Here is a 12,432-nt window from a genome sequence, read left to right on the forward strand (position 1 = left end):
TGTCACCGAAGAGCGCCACACATCCAGGGGGGAGGGGGGGGGGGGGGGGTGCCTGATGCTGAGAACCCCATAAGAGCGTGTGTGTGTTTGTGTTTTTGCACGCTGCTGAGGTCACGACACAAAGGTCATGATATGAAGTAAATCAAACCATAGATTGGGGGGACAGTAAAACAGACAACACGGGGGGGGGGGTAACACACGTCTCCATTACACTAAAAATAGACGTTGTGGAAAATGATCACATCACACGGACACGCAGGAGGCATTCACGGAGATTAGCGTTAACAAATTAGAGCACGCAGAGACTGCAACAACAACACGGGTGAAATATATCTGAGCAGAACACGGTCCGGTCCAGGGGGGGGTCGGAGGGCGGGGGGGTGTCCTGTGGCCGTTCACTGTGGGATCAGTCACATTCCACAAGTAATAAAGGCAGAGTGGAGAGAAGGAAACGACCAAATCAATATTCCTACGATCTCTGTGATATTAAATTTTTTTTTTATTCCGTTTCGGAAAGAAGCCAGAAGCAGAAAACGAAAGAAAACGTCAAACATACAAATATGTGGAGGAGGTAATAAAGTTTCAACATCCACAGGTCATGTTTAAAATGGCTACAAATTGCAGTAGCTGTGATTAGAAAGAACAGAGAGTCTTGGGTTCGATTCCCAGAGGAACCACATACTGACCCCGTGTTAAGAATGGGATGTTTAAATTATTATTATTAATAACTTATTGTCATCTTAACTTAAGTATTAAGCACATTATAAAAAATGTATATTTTTAATTCATTCATTTTTAATTCTCTTCACGGTGATGGATCAACTGATCCTCAGGAGAAGAGAACCGTCTTTAATCCAGCTTCATTTTTCCAGAACAATCATTTAAAAAATGTAAAACAACCACACACACATAGAGAGGTGTATTGTACTGTATTTAGGACACACACACACACATACACATGCAGTGACTGTCCCGGCCTCGTACAGTATTGTCCTCAGTTACTCAGGCAGAGACACAATGGCAGACGCCCCCATCAGACTGGAGGAAGTCGGCTGTCTGCAAGACAAACAGCAGCTGTGTGTGTGTGTGTGTGTGTGTTCGCTTTCAATCACATGACCTATAAAACACGTATTGTTTCGTTAATGAGGAAAGTACAGCAAAGTCGTACTATTTGTCTGGGAAATACTGCGTACTCTGTGTGTTTACAGTTTTACTCACTGGGTGATTTAGAATCTTTGAGTCTTTGTTTCACAAGTAAATGATTCATTCCTGCCTCACAGTGTCTCATGTATTCATCGGCTTCAGTGTGTACTACATATACACTGTGTATATTCTGTGTGTACTACATATGTTCTCTAACGTGTCACATGTCCGTCGGTGTATATTCTGTGTGTACTGCATATATTCTCTAACGTGTCACATGTCCGTCTGTCAATTCCAGGTTCCGACTGTTCGCGTAACTTCACGAGTCCTTTGGGTCTCATCGAGTCTCCTGGATTCCCAGACAAGTACCCTCACAACCTGGAGTGTTCCTTCATCATCATCGTTCCCCCAAGCATGGATGTCACCCTCAGCTTCCTGACCTTTGACCTGGAGAACGACCCCTTACCAGGCGGAGAAGGAGAATGCAAGTACGACTGGCTGGAAGTTTGGGACGGACTCCCCGGAGGTGAGACACTGATGATGACAGACAGGTATCCTAGGGGTCCACGGAGGAACTGCAGGTTGGGTTATAAAATATTAGACTAAGATTTTGCACCAGTTTAAAAAAAACTTATATTATTTTGAATATTTAAGAGCAATAGTCATTAGATTTTGTACCAGTTTAAAAAAAAAAAATTTATATTATTTTGAATATTTAAGAGCAAATCCAAGTCATTTAACAAACCAATCAATACTCAACAAACAGCAGCCAGTTGCCTATAATACCCACCATACCCCGTTTTAGCCACTCAGGGGTTAACCCACACACCGGAGAGAAAACGACGTGTACTCTCCACCACCGCCATCGTTATTGACTGAAGTGGAGTAGAAACTATTTTAGTGGTTGCGTTGGTAGATAAAAGCTGAGCTCAGAGGCAGGATGTTCGCTGCATCTCTGGAGGAAGAGCACTAATTTTTGAAGGGGAAAAGATTGAAGAGGAGGATGAAGAGGAGGAACAGTGGAGGGCAGGAACGGTTCTGGTTTGTTTTCTGGTACTAGTTTGGAAGGACTGCGATGATCGTCGTCGTGTAAACTGGGCGTCTCATCGATGGCAAAGCCAAGAAATTGACCAACGTAGATGATGTAGAAAAATGGCGTCCATATTTACTAAGACTGAGTGTCTGAGTCTGAAGAATCAGCGCAGGAGGTGCAGGTAGAAGAGCAGAGCAGAGCCAGCAGCTGTGGTTTTCTCTCTATGAATAACTTAACTGTAAACAGGAGTTTAGCCTGGAGGAAGAGGAAAGGTCAGGGAGGATTTAAAAAGGAAAGGAAGGTGGTTTAAGAGAGAATAGAATAAAGGCAGAGCGTTTACACTTCCCTTTCAGAGGATTTAGTAGAAGACCAGAGAGGTTAGACAAAGTTAAAAAATGAAAATGACCACGGAGGCGGAGAGGGGAGAAAAGGCAGTGGAAGGAGGGAGAAAAGAAGGATAAAAGAATTGTCTCAGTAATGAAAAAGGACTGCCGGGGAGATAGGAGGATGTTAAGGGGAAGAGGTGGGAGGGTGAGGGTGAGGAAAAGTAGGGAAATACGCAGAACGGGAGTGAGAGGTGAAGGACTTTCTTTCTCTGTTGTCAAGGGTGTGGGATCTAAACAGGAAGGAAGATGAAGTAGCAGGAAAACCACTTACTGTGTGTGTATCTCCGTAAGGTTAAAGGTGTGGGAGGATGAGGGGGGAGACGTGGGGGAGACGGATTTTTATTCAAAGGAAAGGCAGAAGACGAGACCACACGTTTTCAGAAAAACTATTTTCAGTCTGAGAGAAGACGAGACCAAACATTTTCAGAAAAACTATTTTCAGTCTGAGTCAAATTCAAATGACGACGAGAGAGGAGGAAGATGTTTCCTCTCTCTCCTCCCCTAACATCTCCCCCGTCTCCCCCGTCTCCCCCTCAACTCCCATTACTCGATCTCGATGCCGCTCCACCTTGACGGCCTCTCTGCTCAGTCCATCCTGGTCTCAGCAGCTTCTCTCACTCTGCCTCTTTTCTTCACCTCTTTTATTAACTGTCCACTCACCTCTGGATGTTGATGGCAGGTACTTGAACCCTCCACCCTCTGCTGCCTCCCCCCCCCCCCACTCCCACCCACTCCCCCACCTCACTCTTGTTTACACAGATGTGTGATGTCTGCCTCTTGACCTTCACTCCTCTTCACTCTGACGCTGATTGATTGTCAGTTACTTCCTTGTCGTCTCACCCGCTCTGCTCTTCCTCCACCCGACCTTCCCCCCCACCTTTTATCTGCGTTGACACATGCAGTACCAGTTGTAGCCAGAACCGCCGTAGTACGGAGCATGACACTCCAGGCGTACAAGTGTAAATTACCATAAACACCCTGTGATTCTACGTCCACGAAAGTCAATAATTGGGAGGAGAGGAGGCGTAGACGAGAGAGGGCGGAACCGCGGGGGTGAGGGCGGGGAGGGTGACAAATGTGAGCCGTGAGTAATGAGGGCATTGATACAGGAAATAAACCACAGTTTGGTGGAGGAGGGGTGATGGGGGGGTGTCAACAGTCGACAAACGCTGCGTTCACTGACAGTACGTCCACAGGTTGGTGTATTAACAAACTGTGGTTGTTTGGTTGGCAGTGGGCCCTCTGATTGGTCGATACTGTGGGACCAGGGTGCCTCCTGAGATCCAGTCGTCCACTGGGATTCTGTCCCTGTCCTTCCACACTGACATGGCCGTGGCCAAAGACGGATTCTCGGCCAGATACAACATGACGCACAAGGAAGTCACGGAGAGTGAGTACGAGTCCAAACCCTGACGACTTCACTTCCTGTTCCTGTGAGAACAGAGTCTGACTCCAACGACTCCAACTCTGTCCTCAGGTTTTCACTGCAGCAACGCCTTTGGGATGGAATCAGGGAAGATCACGGACGACCAGATCACGGCGTCGTCCAGTTTTTATGACGAGCAGTGGCTGCCGCGACAGGCCCGGCTCAATTACCGCGACAACGGCTGGACCCCCAACGAGGACAGCAACAGGGAGTATATCCAGGTGTGTACTCCTCACTTTACTGCAGTACATGGAGCTGAAGAGAGGTTCAGGTAGGAGGCCTCACAACCAGAGGTTCCTGAAAAACATTCGTATTCGATTGGCTCCATTTAATTGAATAATGTGTGACCAATCACGAACGACTCTGAAGGCTAATGCTAACAGGACAATATGTTTTTTTAAAAGTGAATCTGACTGTAAAGATTTTTACTACAGTTTTTACTACACTCTACTCTCTGACCTCATTTGGACCAAAGACTGAAGGGTTTTTTTTTGTAGCCTTTCTAGATCAGACACTCCATCGGGAATTTCCTTCCTTCCATTATCAGTCTGACCTCTGACCTTTAGCCTCTGGTGGTTTGGCTCCACACCTAAATGTGGAACAGACTGGTCTGTAATAATTACTGTCACTGACGTGTCAGGCTGCAGGTCTCAGTGTTCCAGGACAGAGTCCCAGTCAGACTACAGCGGGATTTCAGTGAAGAATGTAGATTAGATTAGATTAGATTAGATCAGATTAGATTAGATTAGATTAGATTAGATTAGATTAGATTAGATTAGATTAGATCATATTAGCTGATCTGATCTGATTCTGCTGCTGCTGGGAACACTGTGACACCTTTTGTCAGAAATGTGTCACGTGTTTCTGTGTCACGGTGGTCACCGACGCTGTGGTCAGGTGGTGGCGCTCCACAGACGTTCTCAGCTGTTCCTCTGCTCTGACACACAACAGCAGAGCAAAGTGTTTATTGGTTACAAGTCTCACAGCTCCTGTGCTGACCAACAGGTGTGTGTGTGTGTGTGTGTTTCTCTCTCTGTGCTGTAGGGGAGCTAAAATTAACTGAGTGCTAAGTTGGAAATTCTCTCCCCTCCTCTGATTGATTCTTTCCTCTCTACCTTCTCCTGTCCTCTCTGCTCTCCTCTGCACTTGATTCAGTTCAGTTCTGTTCAGTTCAGTTCTGGTCCACTGTGCTGTGGACTGATGCTCTCAGCTCCGTTGGTTCCATTATTCTGTGACTGATGAAGAACCTTTCCAAGAAGCCCTTGATTTGCATCTCTCTCTCTCCCCCTCTGTCTCCCCCCTCACTCCCCCCTCGTCTGTTCCTCTCCTTGGTCTCGGACTATTGATTAGTTGTCCTGGTGGATCTTTGTCTTGCCCTTAGCATGTAAGCTCGTGTGTGTGTGTGTGTTGGTGTGTGTGTGTGGGAAGTAATCTCGGACACCTGTCCCTGTGACAGATAACAACAAACACAGCGTTTTACCTCCCCCGGTGTTCTGTACTTTACATCGTAGCAGGACACACATTAACACACACACACAGTGTTCCTCACACACAACAACTCCAGATTAATCTACAGCGCCCCCTGCCTACACCTCAGTACCTACAGTAAAACCCTCTTCATTTTCTGTCTCACTCGTCTCATCACTGTCAGAGTCAAACCTCAGTCTGTTCAGTCCTGGTGACTCAACTTGTGGCCCACGGGCCAAATCCAGCCCGCCAAACTGTCCACTAAGGCCCACGACTGTATTTTAAAATCAAAATCAATCATCATCATTTTATTTCATTTAGTTTAAATGTCAGGAGAGAAAGATTCTGACTCTGAACAAATACTTTTGTTTTTGTGATGTGGTGAGACTGAAGTCAGAGCAGCGATAGAACGATGTCCTCTGAAGGGGACACATGTCAGTGCTTTGATAACGACCCGCTCCTCCTGACCAACAGGTGGACCTCCATACTCTAAAGGTGCTGACGGGCATCGCCACCCAGGGCGCCATTTCTAAAGAAACCGAGAAGACGTACTACGTCACCACCTTCAAGATTGAGGTCAGCACCAACGGCGAGGACTGGATGGTCTACAGACACGGCAAGAACCATAAGGTAGGCGCCGAGCCGTGCACCGAGGACACGCCCCTGAAATGTGTGGTCATTTAAGAAGTTTTGATGGTCAGCGGTGCCTCAGCAGTTCTCCCACGTGCACACGCTGCGCTGACATATGAGATGGAACATTTGCAGCGTGAGTCGACCACAAGCCCAAATTTCACTCTGCGTCTGCAATTAAAGCCATTTCAGCTCAGCTCAGCTGGCTTAATTTAGAGGTTTTTACGATGGAGCCAAAATCAGCGCACGTTTCCGAGCTCCCGGTGATTCCTTACATCATTGTAGGGCGACTGCGTTTACACTGCTGCACATGTCCAACATCTGGTTCCTCTTACTCACTGTGAAGTTCTGACCTGTTTGGACGGATTTCTAAGCTGTTAGTCCCAGAGGTGTGTGGGGGGGTGGGGGTTTGATGTGTCACCAGAGAGTCTGCGTCAGCGGCGGGGCGAGTCGAGGTGAACGGTTGTGAGGACCTGTAAAATGATTTGGACTGTAATGAGGACGGCGTTCCAGTGGTTTGGGATATTTTTCCGTCCAGATTGTTCCCAGACCTCTGAACACATTCATGCTGCGGTCTGAGCGTGTGCTGCTAACGCCGACTCCTTAATTAACACCTATTAAGTCACACAACCATTAAAGTATATTCATATCTGCTTTTAGAGCGTCAGGGAAACTCTAGGCTTCACCTCTGGACAGCAGCCCACATCGCCTCCCAGATGGATGGGAACCGTTGGGATGTGAGAGCATAAAGATTTATATTTACGTTTAATGGTCATGTTAGAATTCTGATCTTTTAACGGCTCCTGTAAAAGGGCTGTGTATTTAAAAAGAATCTGGCGGGACGATACGTATCACGATACAAGATCGTTTGACTCAAAAGACAACTAGTGGTCAGAGGTTTTAATGCAACACAAAAATAAACCAATGCTGATTGTTAATTTAAAAAAGATACACTGCTGTAGAATATTGCAAAAATAAACCAACGGCATTAGTATTTTTATGCTGATTGTTAATTGTAAAAAAAGATACACTGCTGTAGAATATTGATACAGTATCAATACTGCAATACTTCAGTGTATCAGTATATTTTTATATGGAGTAAACAGGAGCTGTGAATACAGGCAGTCAGTTGTTTTTTCTCTACAGACAGAATTTCACTGAGGAAAAAAAAAGATAAATAAATACTGTACGTTCCAGGGGACGTGCTGTTGTCACTACCCATAATTCCTCTTGATTCTCATATTGCTCTGAAACACTGCTTAACGTCGCTGCTCCAGTTAAATTCAAGCACACTCAGAAGTGTGTCTTCGTGCCTGCGCATGTGAACGTCAGAAACCTTGAGGAAAATCAAGAGGAATTATGGGTCGTCACAACAATTATTCCCAAGGAACAGAACTATTTATCTGTTTTCTCAGTGAAAATCCGCACATTTAGAGCAGCTCTGTGGACAGAGGGGAGTCAAAAAGTTCTAAGACTAAATTAAAACCGTCTTCTAACAAATTCTAACACTTTCCATCACAGAACTTTGACCCCAGGTCATCACCTGCTTCTGCCTCATCACAGACTAAAATATAGTTGTTTATATACAGTGTATATATATAATATATAGTCACTTTAGGCAGAAGGAAAACGCTCAGACGTGAGTTTTTTTCTTCTTGTCAGACTTGGTCTAAAAATGTGATCTGAAATGTGTGCTCTGATTCCAAAATAGTTCATGCTTGACGGATGAAAAATCTGATCAAACAAAAGGTCAGCAGCTCAACACCTGGAAAAGACATAACGAAAAAAAAACATGTCAGAGCTGCTGAGAAACCGCTCTGAACAGAGACTAAAATCAGACGCTGGAAATTATACAACATATAACGTTTTGACCTGTCGATGGCAAGACAAGATTAGGCTGCTTCAAACTGTAGAACCAGGACTTTCTAATGGACAAGGTAGAAGATGGAACAGAGTTTTACAATGAATTAAAACCATAATATGAATTAAAGTCTCATTAATAAACTTCAGAGAAGACCAAACCAGTTGCACCGATGCCTGAGATTTCTGGTCCAACCCACTGTCCTCACTGTTCTACAGCGGTGAAGACAGAGGAGGCTCAACATCTGGACTGGGTTACAGTAGTTTAGTTGTAACGTCTCGGTGCTATGGGTTCAGTCACGCCGTAAACGTCAGCGTAGCCTCCACCTGTTTCCCTAAACCCTCATGATTCTTGGGTCTGTGGGGGAGAACGTGTGTTCGTGGTTGGAGAGAAACCCCAATCACTCAGCGCCACCTGTCAGCTGGATCTTTGGGCGCTGTTTTATGCCTCAGGTGTGCGCGCCGCTGCATCTGCATCCACACTATAACTCACAGAAATGTTTTTTTCTGTAATTGTGAGCAGATTCCTGACGGTGTCTTGAAGGCATCATTTGTGTTTTTGTTCAGATGATAAATCTGCCCGACAGCCTTCACGCACTCTTTATTTATTGCGTTGCGTCAACTCGCTGATATTCCGAGCCGTCGTTTTCATCCATTCAACCTCTCGCCGCTCTCTTCACATCTTCACTCGCCTGATTCGTCAGGCCTTAATCTCCTTCCCATCGCAGCGCTCTGCCCTCCCCGAAGAATTCATCACTCAGTTCTGCCTCCTCTCCGTGTGTTCAGAAAGTCAGCGAGGAATAGAGACGAACAACTGGTCCACAGGCCTGTCTGACAGACCAGAGTCTGAGTGAGGGAGAGAGGAAGACACACACGGAGAGAGGAAGAGTAGGATTAGACTGTGTACTGCACTGCACTGTACTGTACTGTACTGTACTGTACTGTACTGTACTGCCCTAATTCTGATTTTAACTCCAAACCACATTCTTAAATCTTGACCTTCACATGACCCTCACGTGAGACGATATTTGTCCAAAAATGTCCCTGTGTTCCCACGACAACGGGACATTTCAAACAAATGGCTCCACATGTACAGTTAAAGCAGAAAAAAAAAACAGATATTTTTTTTAACATAAACCTAATGAATCTCCCAGACCGTCATAAACCTAATCTTAATCCCGGCCACAACTCTAATCTGACATTTATGTCAAAACACTGTGTCCCCGCAAGTATACATATACCAGAAATACACACTAAATATCACACACACACACTGCAGGAGTCCAGCCCAGGTGGGCGTGGCCTGTGTCAGCCAACATCACCGTGATTGGTGTGATCTGTAATGTATTTAATAAAGTCATTAAAGGCTGTCGTGGCCCAGATGGGCCATGTGGAATATATGTTGACTTCAGACCTGGTCTGAGGGAAAAAAGAAGAAAAAGTCATGTTCACACACACACACGCACACACTACACACACTCACTGCAGTAGGAGACAGAGCCTCGTCCACGTGTCCTCTCTCCGTGTCCTCACGTCTTCTCCTCATCATCAGGTCACGATCGATCACAGCAGTTATGACGCCTGGAGTTTTAGGTTTTTGGTTATTTGTTTTAACCATCTGCATTAGTGTAAAAGTCTGATGATTTAGTGAGTAAAACGACCAAAGCTGCGTGTTCTGAGAGGCTGCCCACATGAAATGACCTTTAACCTCAGAGGGACAAATGAGTTTGTCTGAGTTTTAGATTTTTTTATTTCTTGAGGTCGTGTAAATTCTGCCCCACTGACGAAGCTGTCTGTGGTCATTACCCTGGACCTCGGCCAAGACCAAGACCAAAACCTCCTATTCCCACCTTAATCTGTGGGAGGGAGGACGGAGGGAGAGGGAAGCGAGGGAGGCAGGGAGACGTGGGAGGAAGGATGGGAAGGCAGAGGAATGGTGATGAGGAGAGAGTGAAATATGGGCTTTGGAAAAAGAAAAAAAAAAAACAGGACAAAAGGTCAATCATTAAAGCAACCAGTGGATGGAGGTTACGGGGGAGGGAGGGGGGGGTGAACAGATTGATACAAAGGGAGGGTGGGAGGGAGACACCAGGGGGAGGAAAGTTCACAGGAAAAAAAATGAGTAAGGAAATTAGGCAGCGGGGAGAAAAGAAGTGTTCACCAGGGGAACGCCGAGACGATGGATGGATGGATGGATGGATGAGGGAGGGAGGGAGGGAGGGAGTCAAGGGGGTGAGAAGGGGTAATGACAAAAGCAGGCGAGGGTGTTGACCAGACGTCCCTGTGGACGGATCAGAAGTCCCAGCACCGGAGTCTGAAAAGGAGAAGGAAATGAAATGGCAGGAGTCAGGGAGGTGAGGAAAAGGGAGGAGGGGGGAGGGAGGTCTGAGACCAGTGAATCATTCATCCAGACGGTGCTGGTCCAGATCAGCTGACGGACCAGGTGAACACTGGTTCAGGTTCTTTTCATATGTGTTTGTTTTTGGAAAATGCATGTGAAGCATCGTCCACTCAGGTGTCGTCTTCATGTTTGTACGTCCACAGGTGGAAACTTCAGACCCTGAACACACACACACACCTGCACACACACACACACACACAGACAGCTGTCAGGTGTCAGGTGTCAGGTGTCAGGTTGGGTCCATTAGCTGATCACTGTTGAAGCCTTTAAGTTTAGATTGAATGAAAGTGTGTAAAACCTGGATGATGCCACGTATCCTCTTTCACTCCCCCACTGCAGACTCTCCCCCCGGGGGAGGGATTGTGTTTAATCTGTTGTCATAAACAAAGAACTTGTTAAAGTGTGATTCTGTCTCAACGGAGTGTTTAGGTTTTTTTTTTTCAAGAAGGAGAAAAAAATGCATCAGCGCGACAGTAAATACAGATGAATACATGCAGTAAATATATAAAGACCAAAGGCGTTTCATTTTATATTGAGGTTATTTAAATAATAATATTGAACAAAAATGTGATTTTTATATTTCATTTTATTTGAGTGACAGTCATTCCTAAAATAATCAATCAACGTTACATTTTAGGTCACATGATCTGTGGACCAGATCACGAGGAGCCGGTACTCTCCTCAGTTCCATTTGTGACTTTTAGGTCAAACCTTGTCGTCCGTCTTTGTGTCCGACCCTGGACAGAACCAGGGGTGTGTTCTCTGCCCCGACGGCACGGTTAGCTCCGCTCCAGAACGTCGGAGAGATCATTTTTCCTGACACTTCATTTTTAAGATAATGTTTGTGTGCGGCCGTGAAGTTGTTCTTCCACTGATGGTGCGACGGGACATTAGGCAGCGGCGGAAACACGGTCGACGAGTGCGGTGTTCCCTGACCCCGAACCAAGACACCAAGAGTACTGCAGTAAAACACACCAGGTCCATGGTTAAATACATATTGTTAAAATATTTTGTGTGTGTGTGTGTGTGTGTGTACATGCCGAGCACATATCTCTGTGTGTGTGTGTGCATTTCCTGAAGAAACGTCTCCGTGTGCATCAGGGGAAATCAGAAAACACCCGCCAGCCCCAAAACCCTAAGAGTGCGACGTTCTATAATTACACTGTTACACGCTGACACGCAGCCACAGCTAGACACTCACTCACCAGTGTGCAGACATGCACACACACTTGTAATTACAGTCTACCACCACAATCCCATTAAGTCTTTCACGGCCTTTGGGTGTTTTTTTTTTTTCTCCCATCATTTACCAGGTCACACTCGTTGGTATTAAGGCCATCGCTTCCACACAACTTCGCTGGGTTTCACTTACTCTCCTCCACCGACTGAGTTGCAGGTTCAACTCCCTGCAGGCGTCCAGCAGCGTGTGTCGTGTTTCCTGGCTTCCTCCTCTTTGTTTATATTTTGCGGTTGTTTAAGACACAAACATCACCCAGAGAGAGAGGAACATCTATAAACGAGTAACCAAGCAAGTAATTGCAGTTGGGTGTTAGCGTGAGCTGAACGAGGTTTACTGTTCTGTGTAACAGACACACTGCATTGTGTTTGCAGCACAATGGAGAGAGTCTTCAAGGAGCACGGGGAAAACAGCCTTTGTGATTTTTCTAATGGATTTTTTCCCCCTAAAATTTTTTTTAGTGGTGAAGAAAAAGAAGGATATAGAAGATGGGGAGAAAAAGAGAGAGAGAGAGAGAGGGAGGGGGGGAGAAAATGAAATAATAGTGGAAAAAGCAGAAAGCTGGTTCTGTTCTACGGTTCTGATCCCGACAGGAGTTCCAGTCTGAGAGTGATGACAGTCTGTGGCTCAGAGTGAGACGTTGGAGGACGACTGAAGACGGGGGTCTCTCCACAGGCGACGCGTCCACTCTCTGTGTTTCTGTCCATTTTAAAGTCATTTTGTGATTTGTGTTGGGCCTCAAGACGAGGCTGTGGAGAGGGGGAGGGAGAGATGGAGAGGGGGAGGGAGGGGGAGATGGAGAGAGGGGGAGGAGGAGGGAGAGTGTGTGGATTTGCACACAGCGCGGTG

The 12,432-nt window shown here is 46.1% G+C and overlaps 1 protein-coding gene across 4 annotated transcripts in view; it reads left to right on the forward strand.

Moving 5' to 3' along the window:
- The window catches only part of LOC103392487 (neuropilin-2-like), a 74,016-nt gene that overhangs the window by 26,839 nt on the left and 34,745 nt on the right, over positions 1-12,432 (forward strand). For all 4 annotated transcript variants that reach the window (XM_008329108.3, XM_008329109.3, XM_025063644.1 and 1 more), the window contains exons 4-7: positions 1,442-1,669; positions 3,797-3,952; positions 4,040-4,209; positions 5,930-6,085. In XM_008329108.3, the coding sequence (XP_008327330.1) occupies positions 1,442-1,669; positions 3,797-3,952; positions 4,040-4,209; positions 5,930-6,085 (710 nt within the window). The remainder of the gene's footprint in view (positions 1-1,441; positions 1,670-3,796; positions 3,953-4,039; positions 4,210-5,929; positions 6,086-12,432) is intronic.

Source organism: Cynoglossus semilaevis, chromosome 16 (assembly GCF_000523025.1).
Source record: "Cynoglossus semilaevis isolate Cse_v1.0 chromosome 16, Cse_v1.0, whole genome shotgun sequence".
Taxonomy (NCBI): domain Eukaryota; kingdom Metazoa; phylum Chordata; class Actinopteri; order Pleuronectiformes; family Cynoglossidae; genus Cynoglossus; species Cynoglossus semilaevis.